General features: G+C 49.3%; 1 protein-coding gene across 1 annotated transcript in view; it reads right to left on the bottom strand.

Moving 5' to 3' along the window:
• The window catches only part of RET (ret proto-oncogene), a 209,657-nt gene extending 192,405 nt beyond the window's left edge, over window positions 1–17,252 (bottom strand). The window contains exon 1 of the mRNA XM_060242607.1: window positions 17,183–17,252. Coding sequence (XP_060098590.1) covers window positions 17,183–17,252 — 70 coding nt within the window. The remainder of the gene's footprint in view (window positions 1–17,182) is intronic.
• Between the last annotated feature and the right edge of the window lie 578 nt (window positions 17,253–17,830).

The following is a 17,830-nucleotide window of genomic DNA, read 5'->3' as shown; positions in this document are numbered from 1 at the left end:
GAAAGAGAAGAAAGAAAGAAAGAAAGAAAGATAAGAAAAGAAAGAAAGAAAGAAAAAAAAGAAAGAAAGAGGGAGGGAGGGAGGGAAGGAAGGAGGGAAGGAGGGAAGGAAGGAAGGAAAGGAAAGGAAAGGAAAGGGGAGGGAGGGAGGGAGGGAGGGAGGGAGGGAGGAAGGAAGGAAGGAAGGAAGGAAGGAAGGAAGGAAGGAAGGAAGGAAGGAAGGAGGAAGGAAGGGAAGGAAGGAAGGAAGGAGGAAGGAAGGAAGGAAGGAAGGAAGGACATATAGATGGGGGAAAGGGAGGTGGAAAGAAATCAACTTTAAATGCATTCCCAAGTCGCTGGCTGACTTGGCTTGGCTAAGTGATTTCATGAGACAAATGTCTTCTCTACAATGGCTGACGGGGCAGTGGGGTTTTCAAGAGCCACACAATATGTGTGAGAGCCGCATGTGGCTCCCAAGCCCACAGTTTTGGCCATCCCAGGTCCAGATGGTAATCTAAAGTAGAAGTTCTCAAACTGTGGGTCACAAGTGGAAAGGAAAACCTGAAGCTCCTGCTTTGACACACATCTGCTTTCCTGGGTGGGGAGGCTTCCTATTGCATCTCTGCATGAATCCCCGGCCTGGCCCACCTTTTCTTGTGCACAGGCATAATCTGAACTTTGACTTGAAGCAGACACAAAGTGGGGGTGGAGAAAAGCATGCAGTCACTGCCAACATTGTAGGGTTCTCAAGGCAAGAGATGAGCAGAGCTGGTTTGCCATTACCAGTGTCTGCGTAGCAACCCTCGGCTTCCTGGTGGTTCCAGATGCAGTTATGAAGCAGGACCAGCCCTGATTAGCTTCCAAGATCTGATGAGATCAGGCTATCCTGGGCCATCAAGTCAGGATATTGTTACTAGGGCTTTTTCCTCCCTGGTGGAATGCAATGGAACGGAGTTCCAGGAACTCTTCATGGAAACAAAATCCCAAATGTTTAAAAGTTCATGAGCACCTGTGTGTTCATTTCTCTCTTCAGAGTTATATAAGAACATAAGAGAAGCCATGTTGATCAAGCCAGTGGTCCATCCCAGTCCAACACTCTGTATCACACTGTGGTCAAAAATCCCCAGGTGCCATCAGGAGGTTCACCAGTGGGGCCAGGACACTAGAAGCCCTCCCACTATGCCCCCCCCAAGCACCAAGAATACAGAGAGTTCCATCAATACCCTGAGGCCAATAGCCACTGATGGACCTCTGCTCCATATGCTTATCCAATCCCCTCTTGAAGCCATCTATGCATGTAGCTGCCACCACCTCCTGTGGCATTGAATTCCATGCATTAATCACTCTTGGGGTGAAGAAGTACTGCCTTTTATCCATTCTAACCCGACTGCTCAACAATTTCATTGAGTGCCCACGAGTTCTTGTATTGTGAGAAAGGGAGTTCCAGAACTTCTTTTTCTAGGGGGGGTGGGAAAAGCCCTGCAATTGGTTATCAAATAAAGCACATTGTTTGCATCACTGAACTGCCCGGCCCTTCAGGGCTGGTTTTACCAACAGAGGGCTGCTTACCTTGACTTTCAGTTTGGGGCATGATGACGTGGGTGACCCAATAATACTTATTTTTGCTTCACTGATCCCAGCCAATGACCCGACAATGCTGTCATGGAGCGCAGTGAGGGCTACGCAGCTACCCCTCCAGTTTGCTGGATGATGTAGTACAGGGGGTGTCAAACATGCGGTCTGGGGGCCGAATCAGGCCCCCGGAGGGCTCCTTTCAGGCCCCTGAGCAACTGGCTGTCATCTGCTTCCTTCTCCCTCTCCCTTGCTTTCTTCTGCATCACAGCTTGCTTTGCAAGGCTTGCTCAACTGCACAGGAGCTACAGAGCAAAGCCTCTAATTTCTCCATTGACTGAGGCTCCTCCCTTGGGGAGGAAGGGGGGAGGAATAGCATGCTTTGCCAGGCTCTCTCAATCACACAGCAGAGCTACTGAGCCAAACCTCTTTTCCTTCTATTGACTGAGCACCCCCCCACCCCCAGTCCCTGGGAAAGGAAGGAAAGAGCCAGAGCTTCCTTTGCCCAGTTCCCTGGATCCCATGGGAGAGATACAAAGAAAGCACCTTTAAGACCAACGAGTGCTAACATTTTTAAGTATGTCTGAAGTTTTTTTTTTAAATATGTATTTGTGTTCCTTATAAAATTTATCTCTCTGCTACCTAATCTTAAATAGGTACACACATGACTCAGCTCAACCAGACATGGCCCAGCCCAACCAGGTCTCTTATGTCAGATCTGGCCCCCATAACAAATGAGTTCGACACCCCTGAGTAGTAGGTTATCCAGTAAAGCCCACTGTTTGCATCCTCGAACTGCCTGGCCCTCCAATGTCGGCTTGTACCACCAGAGGACTGCTCAGCTTGACTTCCCGTTTGGGGGATGATGCCATGGGGGACCTAGACCTAATAAGACTCTTGTTTGCTTCATTGAGTCCAGTAGCCCTACAATGCTGGCCTGCAGCAAAGTGAGGGCTGCTCAGCTAGTTGTTCAGCTTCCTGCCTGGTGCAATGGGCCAGGGCTTTTCCCCCTGGGGGAACTCAGCGGAACAGAGTTCCAGAACCTCATCATGGAAACAAAAATCTCAAAAAACATTTGAAAGTTCTTGAGGAGCACCCGTGTGCTTCTCCTTCATTTCTCTCTTGAGAGTTCCAGAACCTCTTTTTCCAGAAAAAAAGGTCCTGGTTATTTCACATTCTTAGGGTTACCAGATGTCCTCTTTTTAGAGGATGTGCCCTTTTTTGTGTGTGTGTCCATCCTCTTTGGGGCTCTTTTAAAGAAAACTGATGAAAATGGCCACTTTTGGGGCTGGAGGGTTAGGACCAGGGCTTTATTTGAGCAGGAACGCACAGAAATGCAGGGACGGTGGCTCAGTGGTAGAGCATCTGCTAGGTAAGCAGAAGGTCCCAGGTTCAATCCCCGGCATCTTCAACTAAAAAGGGTCCAGGCAAGTAGGCGTGAAAAACCTCAGCTTGAGACCCTGGAGAGCCGCTGCCAGTCTGAGTAGACAAGACTGACTCTGATGGACCCACGAGGGTCTGATTCAGTAGAAGGCAGCTTCATAGGTTCAGTTGGCTTGATGTCGGGGGGTGGCCTAATATGCAAATGAGTTCCTGCTGGGCTTTTTCTTACAAAAAGAGCCCCAGTTAGGACTATTCCTAGTTATGATCACAGCTGAAATAGGAAGGATATTTAAAATGAGCTTTGTCAGAGTGATCACTGGTTTGAAATATGTTCTCTTTTTTGCTTTTCAAAATACGGTAACCCTACACTTGCTAAAAGCAACCTTTGGGGTTTACATTAATGAAGGATGCCTCTAGGAGGGGATGGTTTCAGAGAAGAAGAACAAAGAACAACAAAGAAGAAGAAGGAAGAAGAAAGAAGAAGATTTATATCCCACCATTCTCTCTGAATCAGAGTCTCAGAGTAGCTTACAATCTCCTTTATCTTCTTCTCCCACAACTGACACCCTGTGAGGTGGGTGGTGGGGCTGAGAGAGCTCTCACAGCAGCTGCCCTTTCAAGGACAACTCTGCAAGCGCTACGGCTGACCCAAGGCCATTCCAGCAGGTGCAAGTGGAGGAGTGGGGAATCAAACCCGGTTCTCCCAGATAAGAGTCCGTGCACTTAAGCACTACACCAAACACTACAGCAAACTGGGACGGAAGCACTTGGGAAGGTGAGAGCTGATAGTTCAGTAACATCCAGCTTCCCAAACCTGGCATCCCCCCAACGTGCTTTACCAGAATTCAACATGACCCATGCCAGGGTCGTGGCGCCATCACATTAAGTCTGCTCCTTGGCTTCTCAAAAGTCTGATGAAGACTCGCTTGAACAAGAACGGAAATGACACAGTTCCACGGACATCCCGTTGACCAAACAGTCTGATATGGAGCAAAATTTATACACGTTCTAAGCCTGGCCCTTGACTTAGTGCCCTGGCTTCACTGTTTGATCTCATTAGCCTTTCCCAGAAGCGGAGACTTTGAATATATACTGTCCTAAATTAAAGAAAGGTCTTTCCAGGAAAAAAAAAGGGGGGGGGGAGAGATCTCTATTTTAAAGGATTTTTCCCCCCTACAGAAAGTAGCAGAGGAAATTTTCGCGCATCATGCAATGGTGGTCCCCCCCCCCCCCCCGCCGTTCTGTACTCTGCTACATAACTGAAAAATATGCACTGGTTACACAGGGGTGTTGAACTCATTTGTTATGAGGGCCAGATCTGACATAATGAAGAAGATGAAGAAGAAGATACTGGATTTCTATCCCGCCCTCCACTCCGAAGAGTCTCAGAGCGGCTCACAATCTCCTTTACCTTCCTCCCTCACAACAGACACCCTGTGAGGTAGATGAAGATATTGGATTTCTATCCCGCCCTCCACTCCGAAGAGTCTCAGAGCGGCTCACAATCTCCTTTCCCTTCCTCCCCCACAACAGACACCCTGTGAGGTAGATGAAGAGATTGGATTTATATCCCGCCCTCCACTCCGAAGAGTCTCAGAGCGGCTCACAATCTCCTTTCCCTTCCTCCCCCACAACAGACACCCTGTGAGGTAGATGAAGATATTGGATTTATATCCCGCCCTCCACTCCGAAGAGTCTCAGAGCGGCTCACAATCTCCTTTCCCTTCCTCCCCCACAACAGACACCCTGTGAGGTAGATGAAGATATTGGATTTATATCCCGCCCTCCACTCCGAAGAGTCTCAGAGCGGCTCACAATCTCCTTTCCCTTCCTCCCCCACAACAGACACCCTGTGAGGTGGGTGGGGCTGGAGAGGGCTCTCACAGCAGCTGCCCTTTCAAGGACAACTCTGCCAGAGCTATGGCTGACCCAAGGCCATTCCAGCAGGTGCAAGTGGAGGAGTGGGGAATCAAACCCGGTTCTCCCAGATAAGAGTCCGCACACTTAACCACTACCACTAAATGAGGCCTTGTTGGGCCAGGCCATAGGCGTCATAAAATGTAACGCCAAGTAGCAGAGATATAAACATTAAAAAGCGCACAGACTAACACAATTAAAGATTTAAAATCATTTAAATAAAACATGCTTAAATTATTAGCACATTGGTTGGTCTTAAAGGTGCTTTCTTTGTATCCCTCCTGTGCAATCCAGGGAATTGGGCAAAGGAAGTTCTGGCTCTTTCCTTCCTTCCCCAGGGGATCAGGAGGGGGAGCAGCCTCAGCCAACAGAAGGAAGAGAAGATTGGCACAGTAGCTCTGCTGTGCGACTGAGAGAGCCTGGCAAAGCAATCTATCCTCCCCCCCCTCCTCAAGGGAGGAGCTTCAAACAATGGAGAAAATAGAGGCTTTGCTCTGTAGCTCTTGTGCAATTGAGCAAGCCTGGCAAAGCAAACTGTGATATAGAAGAAAGCAAGAGAGAGGGAGAAGGAAGCAGATGGCAGCCAGCTGCTCGGGGGCCTGATAGGAGCCTTCCCAGGGACCTGATGTGGCCCCTGGGCCACATGTTTGACATTCCTGGGTTACAATATAGAATTGACAACTGGGTACCCTGTATTAACACTCATCCTTGGCCCTTCAAGCAGCAGGAGAGAGGAGAAATGGCGCTTTTCAGCATCATACGTGAAAACAGTCCCACATTTCCAAAACAGTCTATGAAGAGAGCACCCAATACTGCATGGGGTTGTACAGACCTGTCTGCTGTTTGGATGGGAAGCCCATATAGGCTGCTCTGAGCTTCCTAAGGAAAAGCAACATCCAAATGGTGATGGGAAATGCCATCAAGTCACAATAAACTTATGGCGACCCAGTAGGGTTTTGAAGGCATGAGATTCTCAGAGGTGGCTTGCCATTGCCTGCCTCTTCACAGTGACCTGGAGTTCCTTAATGGCCCGTAGGGAAGGGCATGAACCAGGGCTATTATTAGACGTAATAATATGGGACAATTTATGTAAAGAAAGTATTGTAGAACTAAGCTTGTACTTTTTGAAAGTATTTTCATGCAGAACAAGGTCAAAATCTATGGTGCTTTCCACTCCCCCTATTCCCTACCCCCCCTCTTTCTGAAACCAATAAAACTTTTGAAAACTCGAGATTCTCAGAGGTGGCTTGCCATTGCCTGCCTCTTCACAGTGAACCTGGAGTTCCTTAATGGCCTGAAGGGAAGAGCATGAACCAGGGCCTTTTTTGTAGCAGGAACTCCTTTGCATATTAGGCCACACACCCCTGATGGAGCCAATCCTTCAAGAGCTTACAGGGCTCTTCTTACGGGGCCTACCGTCAGCTCTTGGGAGGACTGGCTATATCAGGGGCGTGTGGCCTAATATGCAAAGGAGTTCCTGCTACAAAAAAAGCCCTGATATGAACCAACTTATGATCTAAATTTCGTGATGAACTGGAATGGTTCGTTCATTTGGAAACCACAATTCAGGCTATTGTGTTGCTTGTGAACCGCTCATGAACTGCCATGGTTATCTGCAGTGGTTTGCAGGCCTCTTTAAATGCCTTCCCTTCGCTCCGGGAGGCATGCCACCGCAGCATGTATTAGAGAGGGAAGGGGAGGCATTTAAAAATCCGCCCCCCCCCCCGGAACAAACCTCACAAACCTAAATCAGTTCAGTAAATCGAAAAGTTTGTGGAAATTTGCGAATGGAGGTTTGTGAGACTCCCACAAACCAAGAACCACCATTTTCCTGGTTCGTGCCCATCCTTTGCTGCCTCTCATCCAAGTACTAACCAGGATTCCACTTAGCTTCCAAGATCTGATGATCCAAATACATTGTTCTTAGACCAGAACTTGTTGTATGATTCAGCCATCAGTGGCGGGGGGACACCATTGTGCTATAAGTATGGTATGACCCAGAAAAATAAATTCAACCATGTTGGATCTAACAGTACAAAACAATAATCACTCATATCCCATTTTTCCCACGGGAATAATTCCAGACAAAAGCTATTTCTTTCTCTCTCACACACTCATTCTATGAAAGAAGTCTTGGATGCGATTTGCGAACACTTTGTTTTGCGTTACTGCCAACGGGTACCATTAACACCTACTACAGGAAATAACTTTTGTAAGAAAAACTGTCTTCAAGACTACCTATAACATGAAGCAGCTGCTCTACGTTCTGGAGGCTGATTTTGTTTTTTTACCCATTTAACAGAACTTCCAAGGGTTTTCAAGAAAAGAGATGTTGGTGGTTTGCCAATGCCTACTTCTTTGAAGAAGACCGTAGATTTATACCCTGCCCTTCTCTCTGAATCGGAGCCTCAGAGTGGCTCACAATCTCTTTTGACATCCTGTGAGGTGGGTGGGGTTGAAAGAGCTCTCCCAGAAGCTGCCTTTTCAAGGACAGCTCTGTGAGAGCTATGACTGATCCAAGGCCATTCCAGCAGCTGCAAGTGGAGGAGTGGGGAATCAAACCTGGTTCTCCCAGATAAGAGTTCGTCCACTTAACCACTACACCAAACTGGTTCTCCCTCTGCTTAGCTTCTCTGCTTAGCTGAGCTTCAGCCAATAGAAGGAAGAGAGGCTTCACTCTGGTTCTCACTCTGCTTAGCTTCTGAGATATGACAAGACCAGTCTAACCTGAGCCATCCAAGTCAGATCCACTACAAGGCAAAAATGTGGCTTCCAATCCCGTGATTCTGTCGCAAACAACCGTACGTGTGCGGAGTCCCCACAGAAATAAGATCTACTGGCACACCATTAGGGGATGCACAACCCTTTCGCTGATTTTCTTTCACCCTGTGCCATTTTGTTCTGGTTTCCTTCACAGCAGGTCCAAGCAAAGAAAAATTTGTATAAACAACTGTTCCCCAATACTGAGCCAGCCCTGACCGGGATTTCCGAGGCTAGCCTGGTCCCTTCGGATCTTGGAAGCTAGGGAAGGTTGGTCCGGTTAGTAATTTGATGGTCGAGGGTTGCTATTCAGAGGAAGGCAATGGCAAACTACCTCTGAACGTCCTTGCCTTGAAAACCCCTGCAGGGTTGCTATTAAGGCAGCTGCGACTTGGAGGCATTCTCAGTTTAAAGCAGTGGTATCAAACATGCAGCCCAGGGGCCAAATCAGGCTCTCTGAGGGCTCCTCTCAGCCCCCCGAGCAACCGGCTGTCGTCCGCTTCCTTCTCTTGCTCTTGCTTCCTTCTGCCTCACAGCTTGCTTTCAAAGGTTTGTTCAATGGCACAGGAGCTGCAGACCAAAACCTCTATTTTTCTCTATTGGCTGAGGCGCCTCACTTGGGGAGGAAGGGGGGAGGGGCAGCTTGCTTTGCCAGGCTCTCTCAATCGCACAGCAGAGCTACTGAGCCAAGCCTCTCTTCCTTCTATTGGCTGAAGCTCCTTCCTCTCTTGGCTCCCTGGGGAAAAGAGGAAAGAGCCAGAGCTTCCTTTGCCTAGTTCCCTGGATCACGTGGGAGAGATAGAAATAAAGCACCTTTAAGACCAACGAGTGCTAATGTTTGAAGCATGTTTTATTTTAAGGTGTTTTTTTTAAAAAAATCTTTAATTGCGTTTGTATCCTTTATAAACCTTATATCTCTGCTACCTAATCTTAAATAGGTACACACACATCCCGGCCCAGTAAGGTCTCATTTATGTCAGATCCAGCCCCCATAACAAATAAGTTCGACACCCCTGGTTTATAGCGAGGGGGCACCATAGTGCAATCACACACTATTCTGTGTCTAATGTGTACTAAGATGTAACAAGTTATATACCGACACAGGGCTTTTTTTTTTTTTGTAGCATGAACTCCTTTGCATATTAGGCTACACCCCCCCTGATGTAGCCAATCCTCCAGGAGCTTACAGGACTCTTCTTCCAGGGCGTACTGCAAGCTCCAGGAGGACTGGCTACATCAGGGGTGTGTGGCCTAATATGCAAAGGAGTTGCTGCTACAAAAAAAGCCCTGGGCCTACACATAACAGCTTGTCATGTGTAGCCAGTTTGGTGTAGTGGTTAAGTGCGCAGACTCTTATCTGGGAGAACCGGGTTTGATTCCCCACTCCTCCACCTGCAACTGTTGGAATGGCCTTGGGTCAGCCATAGCTCTCGCAGGAGTTGTCCTTGAAAGAGCAGCTGCTGTGAGAGCCCTCTCAGCCTCACCCACCTCACAGAGTGTCTGTTGTGGGGGGAGAAGATATAGGAGATTGTAAGCTGCCCTGAGTCTCTGACTCAGAGAGAAGGGCGGGGTAGAAATCTGCAGTCTTCAGTCTTCTTCTATCGCACCGCTCAGCTCAACAGAGTTGGAAGCGTTCTTCCAGCTGAAGACAACTTCCTCAGATGACAGCAAGATGAAGAGTCACTCCCGTTGCAGGAAGGCTCCTTAAAATGGAATAAAGCATCAAAGTTTGATGAGCAGAAAAGCTAGGACACCAGCCACCATGCGACGGGTCAATAAATCCTTTTGACTGGTCACATGACCAGCGCTGTACAAAACAGCAGCAAAACAGCATCGAGTATTTTCTTTTTCTTCTGGGTCTTCATCTCCCTGTTTAGCAAACCACCTGTCCAAACCTTCTCACGCTACACATTTTCTTTTGCTGAGGCTGCTTAAAAAAGTATCGAAGCTGCACGTTACAATACTTGCGGCCTTGTTCTACCACAAACAGCTGTGAAACTGTGGAGAAACTCCATACTGCAACCCTTTCACACCCCAAGCATCGGATAGAGGGCCGATGAAAGATACAGGTCAGAAGTTGCACAAGGAAACACCCCCTCCCTTTATGAACACTGAGACAGAATTTTAGTGCCTGGAAGATATTCACCCAGTGCAATTCCCAAGGCAAGTGCTTGCCATTTACCCCAGGGGAAGTCAGAACTTTTTGCACTTTCATTCCAGCTTCCAAAAGCAGTAGCCTGTGGGTTTCTTTTCTAACCAGCCCGAGGGTGGCCAAACTGTGGCTCAGGAGCCACATGTAGCTCTCAAAGCCCTTATCACCCCGTTGGCTGGCTTGAAGAAGGCATTTACCTCTTTAAATCATTTCTCCAAACCAAGACAGCTGGTGGCTTGGAGAATGCATTTAAAGTTAAAGTTGCTTTCTTTCCACCTCTCTCTTTCCCCCCAATCTATTTCCCTTCCTTCCTCCCTCCCTCCTCTCAAACACCTGACATTCATGTCTTGCAGCTCTCAAACATCTGACACTTATTCTATGTGGCTCTTACGTTAAGCAAGTTTGGCCGTCCCTGAGCAGTCCTTTTGCCAACCAGACATTCAACCAGCCTGAAAAATCCAAACTAGTTTTGCAAAAATGTATTCCTATTCAAACTAACACAATCTCCGTAACAGCAACTCAACAGCTCGACTGGCGTCCCTGGAACAGCTACGGATTGTAAGTTCCAATTTGAGGTGGGAGACCTGGACTACCTATCTGATGAAGCGCGCGTGCACACAAAAGCTGACCTCCAGAATTAAACTTTGTTGGTCTTAAAGGTTCCACTGGACTCAAAACTTTGTTCTGCTGCTTCAGACCGGCATGGCAACCCACCTGAAGCCGTATCCCTGCATTTAGAAAGCTAGTTCTCCGTGTAAAGACTACACTAGGACTCCCCCCTCTGGCATGCTAGTTTTTTTATGTGTTGGAAGTTTTTTGAATGGTGGGATACTGATTCCTCTGAGCACCTCTCCCCCCCGCCCCCGCCCCGGTTTGAAGTAGTACAGTCAGAAAGCCTACGATGTCAAAACAAAACGTTAAGACGACATGACCACCATTCAAATATAACCACGAGTTTTAAAAAACGAATAGGTCATGTTGCATTAATGCAAGGCTTAATGAAATGTTCCACTCTACAACGGCACAAGTCTCAGCTGCAAAAATATTTGTCAAAGCAAAAGATTTAACATCAGCCTCTTTCAACATTAACTGCAGCAGCATTTGTTTTGCAATTGCAGCAATGATTACACCAAGATATAAACTTACATTCAAGCAAACTCTGCATGCTAACAAGCAGGGACTTTCCAAAGCTGGGAAAGTTTCACTTTCACTTTCTGATTCCAGAAAGTGTAATAAGCAGGTCAGAAAGGAGGTGGAGTTTCTGCAATCTAGAGAAGCAGACAACCCTCACTTGCAACCTTTATGCGCGGGAGATGTCAGGAGAGAGGGGGAGAGAGCTGGCACTCTGTAAACTCCAGCAGGAACAAGCAATCACATTTGCAAAATTTACTTTGCATGGTGCAGAACAGAAAGTGCTAGTCGTCTGTGAAATCCAACAACAGCAAAACTGATTTGCAACTCTGCGCTGGGTTTAGCAGGAGACAAAACGTCCATTCCATACACAAGCACGACTCAAAAACATGCTGATCTTTATATGTAAGTTAAATGCAGCACTAGCAGGTAGGGATGAAAACAGTCAGACGTTTAAAGTTTGTATTTTGCTAAATGTTTAAACTAGCCTTGCTGTCAATGTCTAACGTGTAGCGCTTCATTGAAACAAACCATATCACATGCTTTGCAAATGCTACAGGCAGACCTGGGAAATCATGCAGGGAGAGAGCGCAACAAACATTGGGCTGGTTGCTGGTGGTGAAGCTGGGAAAGGGCATCATTAAGTTTTGCTTGTATCCTGCTACTTTTCTATTCCAGTTGCGACAAGAACAGATCAGGCTCTTGCAGCAGCAGGTCAAAACTCCACTGCTTGAATGTATTGTAATCACCATTTCCCTGACTTTCCCTGACTTCAGACCAATTTCCATTTCCCTGACTTTCCAGAAAGTGGCAACCCTGTGTCTATGGCAGATATAATACCTAATTCTCCCACAAGAACCTACTCAATCGCTCTGGCCATCCTCTGAAGCCCTGCTTCAGTTGCTCCAGCCATCTGAGGTGACCCAAGAAAGGGTTTTGGAATCAAAGAATCACAGAGTCGGAAGGGACCTCCAGGGTCATCTAGCCCAACCCCCTGCCCAATGCAGGAAACCCACAAATCCCTCCCCCTAAATTCACAAGATCCTCATCGCTGTCAGGTGGCCATCTAGCCTCTGTTTAAAAAACCTCCAAGGAAGGAGAGCCCACCGCCTCCCGAGGAAGCCTAAGGAGATTCACCTCCAACGGCTTAGGTGTTGTTTTTTTAAAAAACCCCACACATATAAACACATGCTAGCCTTTGACCAGGGGTCCTCAAACTACGGCCCGTGGGCCAGATGCGGCCCGCTGAGGACGTTTATGCGGCCCGCCGGGTTATGGCAAAATCAGACCGGAAGTGACGTTCGACCTAAACTTGCGTTAGCAACGCACACTTCCGGCACTGGGCTGAGGCGGCGGAGACAGAGTGTGAGGTGATACCGAGGTGAGGTGAGTTCCCAGGCCGGGGTGTGTGGTGTGGGGAAGGGAGAGAGATGCAGAAGACGGAGAACTGACGGCCCGCGGCCTTGTACAGTAACGGCAGTCCGGCCCTCCAACAGTCTGAGGGACAGTGAACTGGCCCCCTATTTAAAAAGTTTGAGGACCCCTGCCTTAGACTGTAAGAACAGATTCTGCTGTGCAAATTCCAGGGGGTCAATAATAATAATTTTTAATTTATATCCCGCCCTCCCCGCCGAAGCAGGCTCAGGGCGGCTGTCATGTCAAGCTTGCACTGAATCAATCCTCTTGGTCCATCAGGGTCAGCACTGTCTACTCAGATTGGCAGTGGCTCTTCCAGGATCTCTGGTAGAGATCTTTCACATCATCTACCACCTGATTGGTCTATAGACTGGAGCTGCAGGGGGGGGGGGGGGGTTGAACCTGGGACTTTCTGCAGAGGCTCTACCACTACGCCACAGCCCCTCCACACTATGTCCAAGCATGAAGAGTCCCATAAGAAAGATGGGGTGGACAGGGGGCCAAAGAAGCCATTCAGGATACGATCTATATCAAACAACCCAAAGACAGATGGGGTCTTACTCCTCACCCAAAACTTTGTCCCGGGGGGATCAGGGGCCCGGAAAAATAGCAAAAGGGTCAAGCTGGGGTCTGCAACGGGAGGCAGAAATTGGCGGAAACCATTTCTCACTTTTCTGACACTGTTTGCCTTTAAATCTTCCGAAAGGCAAAAGTGGAGACAGGCCACCCAGTTCGAATCTCAACTCTAACTTACATCACAGTGCAGCAAATCACAGGGAAGGGACCTCCAGGGTCATCTAGCCCAACCCCCTGCACAATGCAGGAAAAATAGCAATACTGGAGAGAGGTGGCACAGTTGGAAATTGGCCACTTAATTTCCACAAGAAAAGTTGACTTAAGAAACTGAGGACAAGATACTGTGTTGGGAAGAACGGGGTTAATGAAATATTCAAAGGCGTTCTCCACCAACCCCGGGCCTGTAATGCGCAAGACCCAAGCAATTTCGAAGAAGAAGGCAGAAGACGCTGAGCTATGTCTGCTAGCGCTCACCAGATGACAGATCCGTGTGGGCAGCCGTGGTGGTCTGAAGCAATGGAACGAAGGAGGAATTCAGTGGCACCTTTAAGACCAACAAAGTTTTCTTCAGAACGTCAGCTTTCATGTGCGTATAGCTACATACACATATAGCTGCCCACCAGATATATGTAGCTCTGCTCACTGTACCTCATTCCTCATCTGAAGAAGTCTGCATGCACACAAACACTTGCATTTAAATAAAACTCTGTTGGTCTTAAAGGTGCTCCTGGGCTCCTACTTCACCAGGTGATAGTTCAAGACTAGCAAAAGCCTGAATGTGAACGCTTCAGAAGGCGCAGTCCAATCCAGAGAGTCAGTCATGTTTGCCTACAGTTCCAAAATAACACTGACCTCCAGAGACACCTTAAAAGATGGAAGAAAGGGGCTCTCACTCACAAAAACTCCGGCTGGAACAAAGGCGGTTCATCCCTGAAGGCACCGCTGGACTTTTATTCCATTCTCCTGAGCAAGCCAAGCAGAGTGAAGGGACACAGGTGTTCTTATGCAACTCTTGTGCATTCGACAAGGTCTTCCACAGGAAAGGGCACCTTTCCTGGACATCCTGCTTTTTAATCTAGAATTCCCACTGTGTTAGCTAAAAAAATTAAATTCCCTATGGTGGAAAACCAAGCACGATATGCTGCTAACAACTGGATCCATGTTTATTCTGCAGCAAGTGCTCCCAAGTTCAACGGGGCTGATTCTCACACGCAGGGTCGCAGTTCCCTAAATGTTTGAGATTTAAAAGGGGAGGACTCTGTTTTAGAAGTGTCTTGCTGAGCTGGAAAATAGATTCTGGGAAGACAGAAGGGAATTTTTATACAAACATAACACAGCTTTGCAAAGAATTAAAAGGGTGCGTCTTCAGATTCGGGATTAATACGCACACTATTCAATTCCTTTGAAATTAACGAAGGCAAACCTCACTCAGTATTTTAAAATATGAAATTGCTTTTTTCAAACTACGGAAGTTTGTAATTCTAGAAGTTCGCCTGTGCTGGGGGAGGGACATCATGTTTTAAACTGCATCGTGTTATAGATCCAGGTGGGCACCCGTGTTGGTCTGAAGGAGTCCACCTTCCCCCTTTAAGATCAACCAAGTTTTATTCAGGACATAAGCTTTCGTGCGCTAAAAACACACTTCTTCAGACAAGGGGATCAGATATAGTCTGAAGAAGTGTGTTTCTAGCGCATGAAAGCTTACATTCTGAATTAAACTTGGTCTTAAAGATGCCCTTGACTCCTGCTTTGTTCAACTGCATTGTGTTATGTTGTCTTTCTCTCTTCTCCCTCAATGCCTTTCTCTGCTGTTAAAACGAGCATTGTAAATACTTTGGGGCAGTGACCTAACCCTTGGACTCAAGTAAAACATCATTGACTACATGACCTGCATAATGAAAAATTAAAAGCAGTGTGAGACATCTACAAAGCGTATTGCTGAATGCACTGAATTAAATCTGGAGCCACGGACAACGCGGGCTTCTAATTTTTGTATTTCTGTCCATTTTATCCTCGTCACACCTTCCGAACACTTTAGAAAGTACCAAAGAGGGGGCGCAGAGCATGGACTGAGAGCGACGAACAAAGCGCAGGTAAAATCTCACTGCCCAAAGACTTGAAATACAGCAAGGACTGAGTCTTAAGAACTTCATTGAGGAAAAGGTTCCGGAACCTCAATCCACACCCCAAACAAGGCAGCCAAAGTCTCGGCTTTATCATTCCCCAAACCGACCGTCTTTGAATGATTCTGAACGATAAATCCATGCACAGCATTAAACGAAAACAAGCGCTGGAAATCACACAATGGCCAAACGCATCCACCTCTCAAACCAGCCAGCGGACTCTGTCTGGGAAGAGGTGTTCTTTGTCTCACTGGAGGAGGGGGGGGGTGTTTTTAATGATTTAAATGAATCTCCTGCCCCCCCCCGCAAAGGCTGCAAACAAGTTTCTTCCACCAAACATCCAACTTTGATTTATTCCCGTCAACATCAGAAGGGCTTTGGCAAACAGGGCCAGATGGAGGAGAAAAGATAATGGGATTTTTCCCCCCTCTGTTTGCCTTAGAAACTAACCAGCTGCGGGAGGCATCAGCTGCTAGAGCCAGCCAATAACTTTTCATCTCGTGGCTTCTTTCCACCCCCCCCCCACCCCCTTTCCCATTTATCAACCTGAAGCCAATTTAATTTAATGATGGGAGGGAGAGAAAAAGAGAGCTCTGAGAACCTGGGGTGCGGGTGGAACACCCTCTGCCTGCATCCCCTAGGGACCAGCGCCACCCTCCAAGTTTGCTCCGAGAGAGCAAATCAATTCTGCCCCACTGACAAAAAGTTACAGAAATTTTCAGAGCTAGGAGGGGCCTCCAGAGCCGACACACAGAGACCCGATCCAATCCCATGAACGCTGCAAGCTTACTGCACGGTTTACTCAGAAGGAAGCTGCACGGGGGGGGGGGGGAACCCACCCAGCCTAATTCTAACTATGTTTATCCCAAAGCGATGCCACTTATTTCAATTGGGGAGGGACGGTGGCTCAGTGGTAGAGCATCTGCTTGGGAAGCAGAAGGTCCCAGGTTCAATCCCTGGCATCTCCAACTGAAAAGGGTCCAGGCAAGTAGGCGTGAAAAACCTCAGCTTGAGACCCTGGAAAGCCACTAAAGGGGAGGGACGGTGGCTCAGTGGTAGAGCATCTGCTTGGGAAGCAGAAGGTCCCAGGTTCAATCCCTGGCATCTCCAACTGAAAAGGGTCCAGGCAAATAGACGTGAAAAACCTCAGCTGGAGACCCTGGAGAGCCGCTGCCAGTCTGAGTAGACAAGACTGACTCTGATGGACCGAGGGTCTGATTCAGTATAAGGCAGCTTCATATGTTCATATGTTCAATGGGGCTTTTCTCCCAAGCAAGCAAGGTTTGTTGCCACGTCTTTCATGGCCACCAGCAGGGGGTGGGGGGGGGGAGGTTGCCACATCCAAGTTGGGAAATTTCTGGAGATTTGGGGATTGAGCCTGGGGAGGCTTGGGACCGTGGTTGGGGTACAATGGGACAGAGGCCCCCCTCCAAAACATCCCTTTTCTCCAGGGGAACTGATCTTTGTAGGCTGGAGAGGAGCTTTCATTCCGGGGCATCCCCCGGTCCCGCCTGGAACTTGGCAACCCTTACAACCCCTACCCGCGCATGCAGACTCCACGCGGCCAAGCCCTACACGTGCCCACTCACAAGTTCCACTCTCTTCAACCACGGAGTAAACGATCCAGGGCGCAATCCTACGCAGTCTGAAGCCCCTTCGTTTCCACAGCCTTCGACCGGCGCAACTTTGTTGAGGACTGCGCTGCAACCGGCACGCTCAGGGCGTTATGACCAGGCGCGGGGCCGCGACATCTCCACGGACTGCAATGGGATTACTTTAAGCAGGTGCTGCGCGGGACGCCTCCAGCGTATATCGGAGGGTGGGGGGCAGCTGAATCCACCCAAACCGACGCAGCTTTAACAGAAAGCACCCGCCAGGCCCGCAGCCACTGGGGGGGACTATGGGGGGCACTGCCCCCTGACTTCCGGGGGGCTCTCTGGGGTACAGCCTGCTCCCCTCCTTTATTTTTTTGGCCAGAAGGCAGCTTATGAGAAGTGGCAAGTGGTAGATGGGAAAGGGTGCGCCCCCCCCCGACTTTTTAAAAATGCCCCCTCGCTTTTAAAATCCTGCCCCCGCCCCTGTCCCCCTTCAAGGGCTGGGTTCGATGCCCTCCCCTGCTCGAAGCTCCGGCTGAATCGTGCCCCCCCCCCCCCCCCGTCGGCTCTACTCACCTTGGCCCAAGAAAAAGAGACTTAAAGCCCATTTCGCCATCTTCCGCTTCCCGCCGTCCGGTAATCCCATTTTTGTCCCCTTTCCTCCAACTTTTGCCAAAGGGAGAAGCCCCGGGAAACCACCTCCGCACGTGCGCCGGAGAAGGGGGGGGGGAGACGACTTTGGGGAGGGGGCTATGGCTTGGGAGGGGGGCCTCCAACGCCGTTGCGGTCAGGGCGACCCCATGGCCCGCGCGCCCTCCGTCCGCAGCCGGGCAGGTCAACAGGTCCAAGCGGGCCAAGCGCGCGTCGTGCGCCCCCGTCGGGTTCCGCGGCTGGCGCGAAGGGGCGGCCCGGGCGCCACGAGGCGAAGCCGGAAAGCTCCCCCCCCCCCCTCGGAAAACGCCACCCGGCGAGGAGGAAGAGAGCCGGGGCGCGTCGTCGGCTCAGCCCGCCCGGCTCGCACTGCAGCGTGGCACCGCCAGGCCCGTCGTCGGGGTGGGAAGCAAAGGCGCGCCTGGCCGGCCGTGCGCTCTCGGGAGCGCACGGGAGGAGCGCAGCGGGGGCCGCCCCACAGCCGGGCCGCCTTCCTCCGCCGCGCCGTCGGCCCAAGAGGCTGCGTTGGGTCCCCTGCTGGCTCCGGCGACCGTCCTCCTCCTCTTCCTCTTC

This window comes from Heteronotia binoei, chromosome 6 (assembly GCF_032191835.1).
Source record: "Heteronotia binoei isolate CCM8104 ecotype False Entrance Well chromosome 6, APGP_CSIRO_Hbin_v1, whole genome shotgun sequence".
Taxonomy (NCBI): Eukaryota; Metazoa; Chordata; class Lepidosauria; order Squamata; family Gekkonidae; genus Heteronotia; species Heteronotia binoei.
This window is presented reverse-complemented; position numbering and strand designations above follow the sequence as displayed.